The sequence below is a fragment of the Salarias fasciatus genome, chromosome 20 (genome assembly GCF_902148845.1).
Source record: "Salarias fasciatus chromosome 20, fSalaFa1.1, whole genome shotgun sequence".
NCBI lineage: Eukaryota > Metazoa > Chordata > Actinopteri > Blenniiformes > Blenniidae > Salarias > Salarias fasciatus.
In genome coordinates this window covers 11,504,038-11,521,283 of record NC_043764.1, presented here as the reverse complement: position 1 = coordinate 11,521,283, position 17,246 = coordinate 11,504,038, and the positions used below count along the sequence as shown (strand labels likewise).

Sequence of the window (17,246 nt, the reverse complement as noted above, 5' to 3'; positions counted from 1 at the left end):
TCATGGTTACATTACAGTTCCTTCCAAGGAGTTGACAACAATGTATCAGTTTTAAATGACATCATCATCTCATGTGACCGAAATATGCAAAATACACAGCTATGCAAATTAGGTGATGACATCATTAGATCTTTCCTGACTGAGGAGTCAGCAACAATGTATCAGTTTTAAAGCTACATTGGGGTTTTTTTGCACAATAAATTACATCATATGGTTGTGTGTGTGTGTGTGTGTGTGTGTGTGTGTGTGTGTGTGTGTGTGTGTGTGTGTAGATCCACTCTCTCTTTGTTCTTTGTAAATTTTGAGCCTATAAAATATTGTGGACATTTCAAGACTTAAAGTCAAACTATTGATATAAACTCAGATCTTTTTTGATTGACCTAGTAAAAACTTAACCACATGTAACTTATATACTATACATCCACTTAGGCCCCTGTTAAGAATTTACAATATTTTGCATTTAATTTGTGTCATTTGTTTACTACATAGCACCCATGACTGTGTGGAATTTCACACTTAGCTATATATATTACATGTGAAAAAAAAATGGCGAAAGAACAATTTATGTGGAAAAAAATGTCATTATCTCATTGTTGCTGTAATTTTTTTCTACTTACAATCCACATGGGATTCATGGGACAGTAAAGTAGGCTATATTGTATTGTATTTGATGATGAAAAAGAAAAAGAAAAACGGAGAATCCAATTTCCTGGATTGTGGTGAAACGCCTCAGATCAGTTGTTAGCAGCTTCGTGTTGCATTGTCTCCAGGAACATTTAAGGTAAACTTCAGGGAGGAGCACAAATCATACTGACTGCAGGGCCTCAGGGGACCAAACCTGTTGGTTGGACTGTCAGTCTAAAAGATGAGGATGAGGTGGAACTGGACGTACAGTCTTCATCGCATCATCTCTGCGTGGCACATGCTTCACCTCGGACGTTTCATCAGGTGAATTCAAAAGACAGGTCCGTGTCATTACAATGAAAGACAAGGATGTGTGCATTAATGCTGTTTCTCTTCTTTAAATTTCCAGATCATGTTGCTGTTTCAGGTGCTTTCACATCGTCTTTATTGACTTCTTTGAATTGCACTTTAATGCGTTTCTCACAATAGTTGTTTGTGTTTTCTGTTAAACTTTTTTATTTAGACTTTAGCTGTTTGCTGTTTTCTTTTATCAGGTAAGAATTAACTTTAACTTTATGTCTTTTTTTTTATTGTTATTTACATATCTTAATTTATGAGCAACTAGAAGAAAATCCAAAAATGCCCTTTTCTTTCTAGACCTGCCCTTATTGGCCTCTGCAGAAGAAAGTAAGTTCTGCATTATTCACTGGAGTTAAGCATTCAAAGTGATTTCTGCAGATCTGACTTTCTTTGTCCAAACCAGGATGTAAGACGGCCTGGTTTGATGAAGGAGATGTTTCCAGCGAGGGGGATTCAGAAATCTTGACTGACTTGAGGAGAACACACTCTGAACGGATCTGCTCCAAACCTGTGGACATCCAGGTTGAGACTGTTTCTGGGATTAAAGCAGAATACAGCAAGAACTCCTTCCACACGTAAGAATTCAAGTCCACTGAGGACATCATACATTTATGATGGTGTTTTTTTTAATTGAACTGAATAAATTACCATGAAATATAAATCCATTTCTAGCCTGCACTGTTTAAATATTCTGGAAATGATGTTTGCTGTGTGTTCTGCTATTTTAATCAATTTGTGCATATATTATTCACCATGAGGCCTGGACCTATGAATATTTAATATTAATGTTTATCCTATAAGGTTTGATATTTAATTTAATTTTCACCTCTATTTATTCTGTTCTCTTTGGAGCAATGCTTCAAAAGAGTTTCCCTCTGGATTAATACGTATTTCTACTCTATTTTAAATGTGATTATGGAACAAATCTTAAAAATATGGAATGTTTTTTTGTCCAAATTAAATGTGTTCATGTTTTAGCTTGTCATTATCATATAGAAAAGAGACAACAGAAGATATTTCAGATGAGCTCCAAAGGCCAATCATGTCCATAAGAATCATATTTAACATTTAAAACTAGAAGAACTTGCACACATTGAGCGAAGAGAGAAACTTTTCATGCACCATAGAAGTTTTTTTTTTTCCTTTTCTTGGTGGGGAGTTTACTGAATACAACATTCAGATGGACGGTTGGTTCTTGCAGGTACAGTGCATCAGAAGGCTTTTTATGCCTCAACTCTGAACAGGAATCAAGACCATGTGAAGATTACAAGGTCATGTTCACCTGCACAGGACAGTTCTGCTCAGGTAAGCGACAAAGAAAATCCTATTTTCATTTTTTTAATTGCTATTTATCTCTAAACAATATAAAGGTTTCTGTTTTTACAGGGTGCAGGACTGACTGGTTTGATGACGACGACCCTTCTGGGAACGGAGACTATGAGGTCCTCAGTGATCTGTTGAGCATGCACCCCAAAGAGATCTGCCCCCAGCCGATCGGCATCGAGGTCCAGACCGTCTCTGGAGAACCTGCAGCAAACACCTCAGATGTATTCCTGAAGTGAGACCACAGACATCAGCTCCCTTGGGAAGTCAGTGACTGGATGAACTCAGTTTCAACCTTCTTCCTTGCAGTTATGATGCCACCTATGGGTTTGCCTGTGTGAATGCAGATCAGCAGAAAGGGAACTGTCAGGATTACAGAGTGAGGTTTACATGCCCACCTGAGTTTTGTCAAGGTATGTTTCTTTCTGTCTCCTGCTCAATCTCAATATGTGATGACACTGTCATATATTTATTTCAATTTAATGGGACTGCATCTATCAGTGACTGATCAGTGTCGAACAAAGTGGATGAACAGTGACGACCCATCAGAGGAGGGTGATGTGGAGTCCATCCTTCAACTGATGGAAAGGTTTCCCGGCCAAGTCTGTGAAAATCCTGTTAGCATCGAGGCCAAGACGACGTCTGGAATATCTGCACAATATACTGGAAACACATTCCTCTCGTAAGCTTTCTTCACAGCTTCAAAGCTCATTTTTGACAGTTAAATGCTTTACGATATGAATTTTTTCATGCTTTGTCTATATTTCAGCTATGATGTCCAGTTTGGATTTGCATGCATCAATGAAGAACAGAAGAGTAAACAATGTGAAGATTATCAGGTGATATTGACCTGTCCTTCAGATTTCTGTCAGGGTAAGTCCATGTGTGAGCTACACTCATTAAAAATGTGAATTTAAGAAAAAAACACAATTAGTGGACTCTCAGAGTCATCTGATTACTGTCAGACCTGGACATTAGTCAGCCTTTTGGCTGTTTTAGTACCTTTGAACCATGCTTCTGTCTTCATGTGTGTATCTGTTTGGTGTTTTTTTTGGCAGGTTGTAAGACACGCTGGTTTAACATGGATGATCCTGCAGGGCAGGGGGACTACGAGACTCTCGTCCAGCTGCAGATGCTGTATCCCAGTGAGGTCTGCTCTCAGCCTGTGGCCATTGAAGCCATGAGTGTGTCTGGCATCCCTGCACACAAGACGGGGGACGTCTTCCAAATGTGAGTGGTGGGAAACAGTAAAGACCCCGCCTAGTTTAGACAGACATGGTGTGAAAGTCAGTGTCATGTCAAAGTCACTTAAATATCAGGAAACAGAAATTAGTTTCAATTCCATTTACTAATAATCATTTATTTTCAAAGCTTATTTCTCATATAGACTCTGAAATGTATCAGAATTATGCAAATTTTAACAAATGTAGACATATATCAGGGATTTTCTCTCTTAAAAGATTAAACTTGTTGGTTTCTATTAAACCTTCTGTTTTGAAATCTTCTGCTGTTACCATTCGCCTTTTGAATATTTTTCAGATATGATGCAGCTGAAGGTTTTGCCTGTGTCAATGCTGAGCAGCCTGGTGGGAGGCGCTGCCAAGACTACAAGGTTTCCTTCAGTTGTCCCCTAAGTTTCTGCTCAGTGTGAAACATCTGGATACTTTTCTGGGGGTTACAATCAACAAAGTAACTCCAGAGAAATGTCAAAATTTCAAGTGACTGCATATTTTCTGCTGTATCTCAACACTTTTTTAAAAACAAATTAAAGACTTGCAAACTCTTTTAAGGATTAGTTCATATTTCTTGTCATTCTGTCCTTCTGTGGAAACCCCCTGAGGAAAATAACTGGTTGATTACAAGGATTTGTGATTCCTCTGAGAGGCCATCATTCATAACAAACTGCACACGACAGTATTATTAATATGTGTAAGAGAACTGTACATACATTACATAAGTTATTCAGTCTATGATCTGAATGCTTATTAATTTTCATCTTAAAATTCCATCTCAATAACTGTATAGTAAGCCATTGCCCCAGTGAAGTACCATATATTGGAATTACTATATTTATAGAAATGGGGGTATGGTTGGAGTCCAGACAATCCCTGTACACACATTTCACAGATCCATTATCACTTACTTCATTATCATTATGTATTTCTATTTTAATGTGAAAATGCCTGAAAAATAGTCCTGATACATTTGAATAATAAGAAAAAAAACTGAACTGCTCATAATCCTCTGACGTCAGTTTTTTAACACAATAGTTCAAACAATGCCAATAATGCCAATAACAGTGCAGGAGGGATTAAGAAATGCCTTTTTTCAGACAGTCCACTGTTCTTTTGTCACACAGTAGATCTCTGAATAATACCTAACAACTTTCCACCAAATTCACACTTCTAAAAGTGTTTTATTGCGGTCGGGGTCAGACGCTGTTCCCACAGTAATGCTGGAAAACGCTGGAAGCGGCGGGAGCGTCACATCCGGCGGATTCATCCCGGGCTTTAAAAAGGACACCCTGGAAACGCGGCTGTGAACCTGACAGGTAACTGGACACATGCTATATCTTTGAAAATCTGAGAGAGAAGGAAAAAGAAAGCTTCTGTTTCTCAGAGGTCAATCAGCTTGAAATATAAAAAAAAAAGAGAAAGAGGGAAAGCGGGTCACTGAGCGCGTCGAGACGTCTCCATCACTTGATTTGCGCAGACTGAAGAGTCTGTGAAGTTCCTTTCAGGTAAGATGAGAAACAGATTGCAGTGTTTTGGCTTCTGTAACCTCATATCTGGCGTTTCTGGTGTTTTCGGCGTAGATCATCAACAGGTTTTGCTGTGTTTGTTAGAAGTTTTGTTTGTGGCGCACTTGCTCCTTTTCCCGGTAAGATGCTGGGATGCCAAACAGCTGCGACCAGTCACCTGATCCTTCACGTTGCTTTGTTTCTGCCGATGGAAATGCTGTTGTTTAAACTGAATTTGGCTGCAAAAAACGCGTAAAGCATGGTGATGGGGACCGTTACGCAATGAGAGGCTGTACAGAGACCAGCAGGTGTGGATCAAACATTTACAGAGATTATTATTATAAAGAGCCTGAGAAAAAGGAAGGACGTGGTTTATTTATGAAGCCTGTATCTTGTTGGGTGTTGGAGACTTTCCTGGCTTTTTCCCAATGTAATGAATGGAAGCATATCAGATATGATAAGGGACACAGGATATGCTGATCAGGTCTGTCAAGATTTCATTTTACTATTTTTTATTTTTTTATTTTTAGATTTAAAGAAATCATTTCTCAAGAATTAAGTAAAAAAAAAATTAAAACCCATATTATTAAACAATTTTATGTGTGTACCTATTAATTAAAATCTTGTTAGGCGCAATCTATTGCATAAGAATCTTAATACAGACCTTTTACAAAAACACATTGAATGCATATTCCACAAAGTGTGTATGCGTTAAATATATTTTATCCCCTCTCTTTCAGCTGGGTTCTGTGAGCCAGAGACAATCATGATCCTCCTGGCTTCTTCTTCTGGTAAGTAGCTACTTTTTTCTCCATCTCATTTCATAATCTGGATTGCTTTACAGTCACAGTAGAGATGCAGGGGCTACAGATGAAGTGAATCAAACTGGGTGGGAAAACATTGTCTCTTGTTTTGAAGCATAGTTTCATAATCTGACTAGAATATTGACTATGGGATAATAACTTATACATATAGATATCATATGTATGAATTGGAAGGCACATATTAAGGATATCAATTCAAACAGGAGGTCAGATGAACTCAGCAGTGTCATTAAATCTCCTCTCAGAGTTGCATGTTATGTGCGATAATTGCAGTTCCAGCCCCTGTAGTTGTTAAATGTGAGGCACATGTATTCCTGCAGCATACGCTGTTTAAATTAAATTCAGATTCTTTTCATTATCATTCTTAAATGTTCTTCTTTGTTTTTTATTCAGTCTTGTTAGCATTTACCAGCAGGTATTACATAACAAAGTCCCTCCCATCATGCTTTGCACTCTTTAGGCAGTGATCCAGAAATAGAGACCTGCTTGGAATTGACAGTGTGTCTGGCTCTGACTTTATCTTTTTTTTTTTTTTTTCATTAGTGACACAGGCAATGCATTAAGTGGTTTAAGTAAACCCTTTAGACTTTTATGTGCACAGAGTTGCATGCGTGGCTCTATAATGTTTTCACTCTGACAGAAATCAATAAACGTTGACCAGTCTGGCAAGTTTATGGACTGAATGCAGATGTTATTGTTCTGCATTAAATGATGCTCTATTTTTTATTTTTTTTGCCAGTAATAAAAAAGCCAGATTGTTATCTTTGTCAGAATCCCAAATGACAAGTGAGAAGCATAAGAAGCATGCTGTCAAGTTCTTGTTGGCTTTCTGCTGTGTCTCATACGCTGTTTTCTTTCAGATGAAGAGTCTGTTGAACTCGCCTGGCTTTGGAATCACAGGAAGTTCAGGGTGAAAAACGCTTTAAGGGTTGCTACTGCAACATTTGGAAATATTTCAGTCTTGCAAGTTATTACTGTGCATACTGCCTTTGACGGGACTGTGGCTTCAGAGATATTAAATTCCTCAGAGAGTCGGCTGTAGGAGACAAAGACTGCTTTTTGTTTCACATAATTTAAAAACCTTGCATTTGTTCAGCCACTTTTCAGCTTGAGAGGCACTTTCAGCAGTTTTCCTCAAAATAACATTCAGATTGTGTATGCCCAAAACAGTAAAACATAAGATCACAAATTTTAATGTCTTCTCTTTAATCAAAGTTTTAATTGAAGTGTAGCTGCAATTTAGGAGTGAGAAGAAGAAACTGCTTCTACTAACGTTGAAGCATTTCACATGCTACTAAATCTGAGATCTAATATATAATCCAAAATTTAGGCAACAATTTATGATTGTGCACTTTTTTTTTAATTTACAATAAAGTAATGATAAAGTTGACTTCAAGGTTATTTATGTTACAATAATGTATTTGCCAGAAGAATCAGATGTAAGAAATATCAGGAAAGCGTTGAACAACCTTAAAACACAGCCTTAGAACAAGATTAAAGCAGGTGAGGTTGTACATTTATTCCCATCTCCACTGGAGCCTGGGCTGCAGTCATATCTATAGATTAGTGAGTGCTGCTGCCGTGGCCTCGTTGTAGGTCACTGTGTTTGATCAGTCCACACACTGATCGAGGCCGTCATCTGGTGTGTGTGTGTGTGTGTGTGTGTCAGCCCAGTAGGTCCAGCTCACTCACTGTAGCCAGTGGTGTGTGTGGTCATCCCTTAAATGTTCACAGTTTGTTCCCCACAGCAGTGTTTGTGTGTATTTGATACTTAATAACACTATAAACAAGTGCTAACATACTCATCCCATTCAGATGTTTCTTTTCACCGTATTTTGTCATGAAATTGACGTTTATTGCATGTTACCATTTCTGTAATGAGCTAAAGTATATTTTTTGCGTGGTAATGAGGCACTTGTGAATGTTGCATGCGTTAAGCTGCACACCCCTGACTGAATGAATGTACAGTAACTTATTCGTTGTAGTGATCTGAAAATGGATGAATGTATCATAAGCTTGGTCGCCATCCTTTAAACATGCGCCTTGGTAAGTGTCAAATTTTCTTTTATATAAGAAAAGGGTATTAAAAAGTTTTAAAATATATTTTTTTAATGGAATAAAAAACATACAGCACAAAGTAAAATATCCGAAAGAATTAACACTTAAAAAAGAAATTCAATGAGAAAATTCAAACCTATTGAAGAACATTTCAATTTTTACTTTTTTAAAAATATACTATTTTTCTAAATAATCAGTATGATGCACACAATGGTGCAATAATAAATGCATACTCTTGAATATAATAAAATTTACTTGAGATTGTGCAACTGATCAAAATCACACTAAGCAGAGCTCAACATTAGTTCAAAAAGTCAAACAACTTTCATTGAACATTTCTAAAAAAGCTGCACAGTCTTGTTCCCAACTGATTTTTCTAATCAATTCCACAAATTCTACTCAAGGAAGACAGATGCCATTGTGTGGCATAACTATTCATTAATACATTATGGGATTGTTATCCAATTATAGTTTGGAAGAAATAAGAATCTCTACCATCCAGACAGTTGATTGTTTTTGGCAACCTTGATTATTTATTTATTTATTTTTTTTTTTAAACTAACTTAACTAGAATGTTCAGTTTTAAAGTTTCTCAAAGAGCAATTACATTTGAAATATTTACACATTTCCTGATTTCACAATGAATTTGGTCAGGACTGACCTATAAAGAGCGCACCACTCTCATACCAAAACGTTATCAGGGGGAGATTTTCTGTGAAACCACTGCAGGGTTGTTTCTTATCGACACAGACGGCTCCTGACCGCTGCTCTCGCTCGACCACAGGTTTCTTCCAGTGCACCAACAAGCTCTTTTTGAGTGATCAGGCCACGGGACAGCAGGTCAAGGAGTTTGCACGCAAAAATGCGGCCAACGCTTTGTCAGTGGCCAACCTGGTCATGGGCATGGCCTCCATTCTCAGCAGCCTCAGTGGGTGAGTGTCACGGGGGGAATGGATTTTTCTCTCCCAAACACTAGTCAGTCCAGGAAATCTATAGGTGTGTGCCACTGTGTGGATAAATGTGGAAAGTCATTATGTAACGAGTGCACCAAAAACCCAACTTATGTAAGTAAAAGAAAGAGTTAGAGAAATTCACAAAGCAATTTTTATTATTATTTGTCTTTATTTTGTTTCTAACCAGGAAAATGTTGAAGCAAATCGAGTCACGCCATCCAGATAGCAGCAGTTGTTTGTGAGCGGCAGGCAGTTATTTACCTCCATTTGCTACACCTTGTAAACAAACCGCTTGTTTTCACTCTTTCCCACTGGCCTGAACTCCTCCATATTTCATCAATGGCTTGATCTCATCCAGTGGCTCCACTTAACCCCCGCTTGTGTCCAGGCACCACCACGCAGCGTGCTGGCTGGTTCTGATTGGCTACCTCCTGGACCTGGCCGACGGCGCGGTTGCCAGGGGCCTCGATGCCTGTTCTGCGCTGGGTGAGTTGAGTGTTTGCGGTCAGTCGCTCTTAAAAGAGAGATAAACCTCAGCTGTGTCGTTGGCAGGGCTTCCCGCTCAGGCTTTTTGTCTGGACGGTCCAATTTGGCCGCACAGAGTCATTAAACAAAAGGCTGCCGGTAAAAAAGAAACCACAGCGATTGAAAAAAAAAAACTGTGGCGAGTCTTCAAGGGTTTACAAAATGAGATATCATGCATATTTAACAGTATGTAATTTGAACTTCATTAAATCAGAGCCGGGTCTTTTGTCTGAAGACTCTTCTTTTTATCTCAGGTTTGAGGTTCAAACTGCACAGCGTCCAATGTCCCGTCACCCGTTAAATTCGACACAATGCGTTTTGCACTGCCTTTCTGAAAGTACAAACAGCTTCAACATGGCTTCCAATGTGCAAAATCACATTTTCTCAGAAGCCCAAAATAGCTTCCAGCAAGTGCATCACAATACATTGTTCGCCGCGCATTTCAGGGGGCTTTTGTGTCTCGACGGGCTTTTTTTCTGCATGACTTTGCAGGTGGATGTTGTTGTGTCAAATGAACAATCACTTTCCGATTAAGCAGCCTAATTCCACGGGCTCGCACCCCGATTGTCTGTTTTATCCCGCCGCTTTGGCTTCTCTGCATATCTGAAATTGCTAAAATTGTTGACCCTGGGCGGTGGAATTCCACCCCGCGGCCTGAATCACCTCATCCTCATCTGCTGAAAACAGGCTCCCCCTTTCTGTGGGATAAAGAGACACTGCAGCCGAGAATGTTGTTTATAGAATGGCCGCCTGTCGGGCTGACTCCGAAGTTTTCACTTTGGGGGAAATTTGCACGTACGTGCATGAGAGGTGATGATGGATCTACCTTCATCACTGACTCATGATCCAAAAACACACAGATCCCTACGGCAGAGATGAAGTTGTAAAACCAGCTTTGATTTGTTTATGAGAGCGAAGGTAAAAAGTGTAAAAGCCTCAGCTTTGAGGTGGTAAAAATTCCCTTGTTTGTTTTGTGGTGTTCAGGAGCGAAGCTGGACGATTTTGCAGACTTCACCACCTTCGGGATCGCCACTTCGCTGCTCCTGAGGACGTCTGACCTGCTGGACAACGTCCTCTGCATGTGTTACGTCCTGTCAGTGTTTGTCCGCCTGTGTTTCTTTTCAAGTGGTGAGTATCATCATCTCATGTCGTTTTGAATATAATCGTCTCTTTATTTCCTCACATAGTGAACTTTTCTGTGCAGGGATCCCGTTCATGTACCGCGGCCTGCCCTGCATCTACTCGTCGGCCATTCTGGCCAGCGCCTCGCTGCTGTCGGGGGGAAACATGGCGGTGCTGCGGGTGGTCGCAGTGGCCATGATCCTCTTCATGATAAGTCAGAACTTCTATCCTCATGACCGAGTGCTGGAGTCTCAGGCCTGGAAAAAAGCAGTCTATGCTGGAGGTAAAGTCATGTCTAAAAAGCACATGTTCTCTCAGAAACGGCAGGTTATGATCACCAGAGCTTTGGATTAAACGTGTGTGTTGTGTTTAATAGATACAGACACAGACTTTATCCAGATCATTATTAAACCTGACATGTATTTTTAGCTTTTTAAATATAATCTAATATATAATAATAATGTATAATGTAATATAGTTTTTCCCTGTAATGGCCTGGTGATATATTGCAGCTGTGATTTACTGTCACCCATAGTCAGCAGGCGTTGGATCCACGAGGCTGCAACCCCAAGTTAGATAAAAGTGCATAAAGGCTTCCTGGACAAACCCAGAAAAAAAACAATTTTTCATTCTAAAAAAGTTGTTAAAAATGTGTTTTTCGAGAATTTCTAAACAATGAAAAAAGGCGTTTTGACCTGCAACTTAAAAGTCATCCTCTAACAAATGTTTATTCCAGCTCGGCAAGATAAGGAAGACTCTATAAACTGTACTTCTTGTAATAATGTTTTCCATGGTGTTGTTCAGTTCACTCAAGAATTCAACAACATTTTGTGCATCACTTTGCTGTTTAAAGTCTTTCACTGTCAGATAGTGCCTTTGACTTTACACTTTTATTTATTTTTTCTTTCTAACTTTCAGGAGTCATCATGGTGTTCTGCTCGTCCTTTTCCCCGGCATGTGTGTACTACCTGCTCTGGTCTGTCTCCTATATTCTGTTCCCCACATCACTTTGGAGCAGTAAAGTGTAAAGATGAAGTCTCAGACCCCGGGATAGATTTATTCGTGGTTCATCGGGTTTAACGGAGGCTTCCACGTAGCATTCAAGCTGAAGATGCGCCACAGGGGATCATTCTCTATTAACTCTTACTGTGAAGTCAAAGAGACTTCAGAGAGGTGAACCCAGGGGTTCCTCAAGGTCTATCTCATGTTTCATCTCCATTTTCAGTATTAATCCACGGTTTTAGCAGTAAGATTATGTGCTCGACTTCCACATGTCTTTTGTGTGTGATTTAATTGGATCATTGTTTGTGTTTGCCTCTGTTTTAAGAGGCTTTACAGTGGCAGTAGTGGGTAAATCCACACTGGATCCTCCACTGCAGGCGGCTGTCAGACACCTGCAGCAGCATCAGTAATTGAGGAATAAGAAATGGAGCATATGCAAGTTGCATAATATACCCTGAAACAGCGGTTTTTGGTCTCAAGTGATTCCATGTGAGTTTATCCTTGAAAAGGTCAGTCGCAGCTGCTGCAAACGCAGATTTCCCTGCCATCTAGTGGGTGAAAAACGCTACGTGGCTGCACGCTCTGACTTGCCTCAGAAGTGACGGCCGTGGAAATGCTAAAAACACCAATCCCCGTAGCTGTTCGACAACTGTCAGGTGTGGCTAATATCACTGATCAACCCATCATCATGGCCCCTGTTAGTGGGCGGGACACATCCAGCATCAACTGCACACTCTGCGCTCAGAGTTCATGTGTTAGATATAGAAAAATGTCCAAGTGCATGAATTTCAGTGAGTTTTACAACGGGAAAATGTGTGAACTGGGTCAGATCATCTCCAAAATTGCTGCTCTGAGCGAGCCGTTTCCAGTCTGGAGCACTTGAAGGACGGAAAAACGGCGAGCCGGCAGCAGGAGTCCGAGGCTCATGGCTGCATGGTGAGCGAGAGCTGACCTGCACGGCTTGAACCAGCAGACCAGCACATGATGCTCTTTCTTCTGGAAAGTTGTCAGGATACACAGTGCATCACAATTCGCTCTGTTCTGAGCTGTGAAGCTAAAACCTCCCCGGCCGGCCGTGTTGCTGTGGTTGATGGCGGAGTCAGCTCAGGGTGGGATCCTAAACAGTATAATAGTGCAGCACCAACTCTAAATCAGCTGAGGTCAAGAAATATGCTTCGCATTTAAAGCTTCTGCTAACAACAGCCTCATATGACGACACACACTATGTGAGCATTAAGTCAGAAACCAAGTTCAATAAAAACTTTATTGAAATGGTTCATTTTTTCTAAATTCACTGTGGATCCTGTTAGGATTAATATTAACTACTGTTACTACAGAGAAAACCGCACAGGCTACACACGAATGTACTGTGATACATGTAGTACATTGAGATTTCATGTGTGGGTGTTTTTGGTTTTCAAACTGTAAACACACAGTAATGTATTCATAGTATTGAGCAATATAAGGACAAAAACTGTACATGGTCCATTAATTAAAAGAAATGGAAAAGATCTTAACACAAAATAAGATCTGTGTGGTGAAATTTGTATATTTTGTCAATAAAAAGTTAAACATACATTCACCGTGTCTGATCGCCTTTAATTCAAACTATCACTATAACATCTGCATTTATTTTTAATACATCCTGTTCAGAGCAACATGAAGGCAGTGTTAACACTGGGTTTCACTCTGCAGTGATTCTCACTTCACTTTAATTGTTGTTTGCGTGTTTGATATTTCCACAAGCCTACGACAGCAGCCCTGCCCTTTTGTTATAGTCAAAGATGTCCATGACCTCAGGAATGCAAATAGGCTCGGTGGCGGCCAGGTGCAGCGACGCCTCCAGCAGCCGAATGATGGCTGAAAAGGTTGGCCGGTCTTTGAAACTCCACATCCAGCAGTACTTCATCAGATCGTACCTATAATGAGCACGTACACAGAAATCCACAGGTTTTTGTGTGGAAACGACAGTTTGACAGAAAGAAAATGACTTTTTCTGTGTCAGTGGGAGTTTCTGAAGAGGATCAGTGATATTTTATCAAGATTAATATGGCTGGGTATTGGAGGAGCTCACAGCGGTCTGAGGGTTGCTTGCCAGAGGTTGGGTTTAACTATTCATTTTACAGCCGTATTTTCACACATTGAGTAGCAGTAATACTTGACCTTCAGCTGACGCTCTCCATCACTGTGACAGAAATACATATGCAAATGGAAATATGTCCATTTTTGCTTGCTAATCAGATAATAATACTCACAGTGGTCCTCCGCAAGTCTTTGGTCTCTTCATTCGACAAGACGCTTGAAGCTTTTGAACCACTGACAGAGGCTCCAGCTCAGGATATGGAGGAGAGCCTCAAGTAAAAACCCCAAAACAAAAACATGTTATTTCAATTAAACGTGCCAAAAGCTTAGATTACATAAATCAGTACATTTAAAGAACAGCTGTATTGATGGGATTTGATGAGAAATGAGAGAAAGTGGTGCTTTACCCAACGTAACCAGCTCATATAGCAAGATTCCAAATGACCACCTAAAAGAAAAGATGTCTTTTCAGAATGATTCTGTCAGGTGAAATGAAGCCGTTTCAGAGCTCTAACAACATCGCGACCGCATTGGTTTTCTCAGCCATAACCTTGGCCTTACACGTCGCTCCTGTCGATACTGAGATGCATCATAATCCTCTCTGGAGCCTGCCATTTGAGCGGAACCTCTGCCGCCCTCCGGCTAATTGCCGAATCCATTTTGCGTCCTGCAAATGCCACACCCAGGCCAGACACCCGGACGGAGAGGCCCGGCCCAATTAGGATGTTCCTGGCAGCAACGTCGCCGTGCACCAGCCTGTGCTCCGACATCAGGTAGTCCTGAGGGAGGAGCCAGCCACAACCAGACAATGCATCAGATATGCAAGAGGTGCAACCATACTTTTAAAATAGATCATTGTGAGGAGAAAAATAATGACAAATGCATCATGGTTTGCAAAAAAGTGACTGACCAGGCCGGCTGCAACCTGCTTTCCCACCAGAAACACCGACCTCTCAGAGAAGCTTTGCAGTAGATCAGCAGCATTCAAATCTGTCTGAAGGTGAAATGAATCATCCTCACATTCAAATAAATCGAGGATACAGAGTTTGCATTTGACAACAAATAGATCAAAGTTGGTCTCCTACATTTCTGAGAGACCACAGAAAGTGGAGGAGGTTTCCGGGGGTGTAGGCGTCCAGGACCAGGTACATGGGCAGACGCCTGGTCTGACAGTACAGCATCTGCACCACATTCTCATGTTTACACACGGTGGCGTGAAAATGGATCCAGTCCACAAACTCTTTGGCTTCGGGCTGATTGGAGCCATCTACGCACACAGGAAAGAACAAATAAAGGTTTTTTGTTTTTTTTTATTTGCCCTGATCACCCAAGATGACCCTGATGTTGTGATTGTGCAATACCTCGGAGGGACTTGACCACCACAACAGAGGCGACTCCATCTTTGTTCCTCAGCAGGCCTTTACAAATGGGGCCATAGCGGCCCGTCTGCCAAAACTCCAGGCCCACGAGAGCACACTCCTCAGGGATTTCCCAGGGACACAATGCAGTCTGGACCTGTGGAGAGCTCACAGAGGCTGAATTCGAGGACAAACCCTGCGAACCTGTCAAAAAAACAAAACTGAAATGAAATAGAAGCTAATGGAGGTTTTTGAGATGAATAAGCACTCTGCAGCACAAATTTGAATTTTAAGGCACGCAGGTCTTACTGTTAGCAAACTGAGCTGCTGTCCTTCGTCCTCTTTGTTTGTGCTTGTGGAGACAGATGAAAAGAAGAATAACAACTACAACCGTGCTCAGGCCCAGCAGAGAAGGGATCATGATGAGCGCGAGTAGATCTGACGACTCATCATCTACAAAACATGTGGAAGAAGCAGATTCAAAACTTTTAGTCTTCAATGAAACAGACACATAAGACAACAAAAACAAGGAAAGACAATTTCCTGCTGTTTTCAAGGTAATATTTGAGGAACTCACTGCACACAGGAAGCAATGTTTCGTTGCATTTTCTGTTCACATCCATAGGGAGCAGCTGGCATTTCCCACACAAGGAAGAAACCGTGGATCACATCAGCAGATGAACTCCAAGCACTGCCACTAAAGTTGTTTATTCCTGTCCAGAACACGACGAATCAACCATGAAGCAGCCTCAAAACAAACAAAAACAAAAGCGTAATTGTGGAAAAAATACCGTAAAGGTTTCCTACCTGAACTCTGTGGCCTCTTTATAGTTGTAAAAACACATTCTTTGACCCAACAAGTTAAAATTACCAGTGGCAGACGAGTTGAAATATCACAATAACACGACTTTTATCAGCTGCTTTTAGAAAACGTTCAGCTCTGTCTGCCTTTGAGGGCTCTGACCGAAGAGGTGAGCTGGAAAGTTGACTCACTGTTACTTATTAACAAAGAAGCAGAAATGAGGAGCATTTTACGCATTTGAACAAGGGAGCATAAACAAAAAGTCACGTTCACACTGACTGGTGTCATTTTAATTTAGCATTTCAGCTGTTATTAACATTGGCATGAAAAGTGTGTGTGTGGTTTGCCAGGTAAAAAAGCAAAAACAGTAAACACAAAAAAACTTCACATTGTTAGGAATATATATTCAGTTAAACAGCAATAATCACTCAGTGGGATGAAGAATAAATAAAGAAAATCCAGACTTAGAAAACATGCTATTTCCAAAATAAAGGGAATGTTCTAAACACTTTAACAGTGTGTGGTCCAAAGAGAATTTATGAAGATAAATATCAACCAATGAATACACGCTTGACAATGTTGCCATAACATTAGGCTATTTTATTTATAATACTATAGCGTTACAATTTAAATCACATCAGAAACATACATTTTGTAATGTATCTACATTTGTATATATATCAAAAAGAAAAACAACAAACATTCAAGAATGTTCTGGGATTTTTATCAGAAGTTACAAAATCATAGGAGAAAATTAAAACCAAATGAAACAGAACAACAGAAGCCAGACTGTAATCATCAATATATTAATTTTGTAATATATTTTTTAGGTCTGGGTTACTAGAGCTGATCAAATGTTAAAAAAAACAAAAACAAAAAAAACCCCAGAAAGACATTGATTTATTGACACACACACAGGTTAGACTGCAGATGCTTGTTTTTGGACTGTGGGACAAAATTAGAGTACCCAAAAACATTCAGCGAAAACATTTAAATCACATCCAGGACCTGGACTTTAACCCATTTACCCAGGTGAGTGCTAACCACTACACACACACACACACACGCACACGCACGCACGCACACACACACGGAGCTCTCTATCTATCCAGCTTTCACAATGCACAAATTCTAAAAAGTTAACAAATTAGACGTTAAGGAAGTAAAATGCAAATAAAAACAAAAATATTAGAATGAATAAAAAAGTACAATTACTTCTGTGGAAGTACTGTAAAATGTAATGTATTTTAAAATTAGTGATTTAGCAGTACCAGACTGAAAATCGGCCTTGATGTCTGCACTTGGAGTGACTGGGCAGCGTTTCACTGCTTATAACCACAAGAGGGCAGCATTGTGCGTAAAATCATCCAACAGAACAACAATAACCCAAAACTAAAGATCATTAACTTCAGCTCTCCAAAGGAAAACAACATAATGTTAGTGAACCTTTGCATGAAAGATGCTGCACAATGC

At 40.1% G+C, this 17,246-nt stretch overlaps 2 protein-coding genes across 2 annotated transcripts; one reads left to right on the top strand and one right to left on the bottom strand.

The window, feature by feature from the left end:
- Window positions 1-2,258: 2,258 nt before the first annotated feature.
- tmem269 (transmembrane protein 269) lies at window positions 2,259-11,560 on the top strand. The gene is made up of 9 exons (XM_030119522.1): window positions 2,259-2,289; window positions 2,371-2,542; window positions 2,617-2,720; window positions 3,366-3,537; window positions 8,631-8,861; window positions 9,271-9,368; window positions 10,392-10,535; window positions 10,612-10,812; window positions 11,448-11,560. Exons 1-9 carry the CDS (start codon window positions 2,259-2,261, stop codon window positions 11,555-11,557), a joined length of 1,263 nt encoding a protein of 420 aa, XP_029975382.1. The 3' UTR covers window positions 11,558-11,560.
- Window positions 11,561-13,249: 1,689 nt separating this feature from the next.
- On the bottom strand, window positions 13,250-15,594 carry LOC115408721 (tyrosine-protein kinase STYK1). The gene is made up of 9 exons (XM_030119620.1): window positions 15,549-15,594; window positions 15,281-15,424; window positions 14,975-15,175; window positions 14,699-14,880; window positions 14,524-14,607; window positions 14,175-14,392; window positions 14,021-14,061; window positions 13,787-13,883; window positions 13,250-13,450 (listed from the first exon to the last, which is right to left on the bottom strand). The coding sequence occupies exons 1-9, from the start codon at window positions 15,592-15,594 to the stop codon at window positions 13,279-13,281; spliced, it is 1,185 nt and encodes a 394-aa protein (XP_029975480.1). The 3' UTR covers window positions 13,250-13,278.
- Window positions 15,595-17,246: the final 1,652 nt, after the last annotated feature.

Bases quoted from the DNA above. Each gene is read 5' to 3' on its own strand.
- LOC115408721 (XM_030119620.1), bottom strand. From the start codon at position 15,594: ATGGATGTGAACAGAAAATGCAACGAAACATTGCTTCCTGTGTGCA. The intron at 15,425-15,548 runs GTGAGTTCCTCA...CATGTTTTGTAG, and splicing joins AACATTGCTTCCTGTGTGCA to ATGATGAGTCGTCAGATCTA. The intron at 14,393-14,523 runs GTCAGTCACTTT...CTCCTCCCTCAG, and splicing joins AGCAGGTTGCAGCCGGCCTG to GACTACCTGATGTCGGAGCA.
- tmem269 (XM_030119522.1), top strand. From the start codon at position 2,259: ATGTTCACCTGCACAGGACAGTTCTGCTCAG. The intron at 8,862-9,270 runs GTGAGTGTCACG...GCTTGTGTCCAG, and splicing joins ATTCTCAGCAGCCTCAGTGG to GCACCACCACGCAGCGTGCT. The intron at 10,813-11,447 runs GTAAAGTCATGT...TCTAACTTTCAG, and splicing joins AAAAGCAGTCTATGCTGGAG to GAGTCATCATGGTGTTCTGC.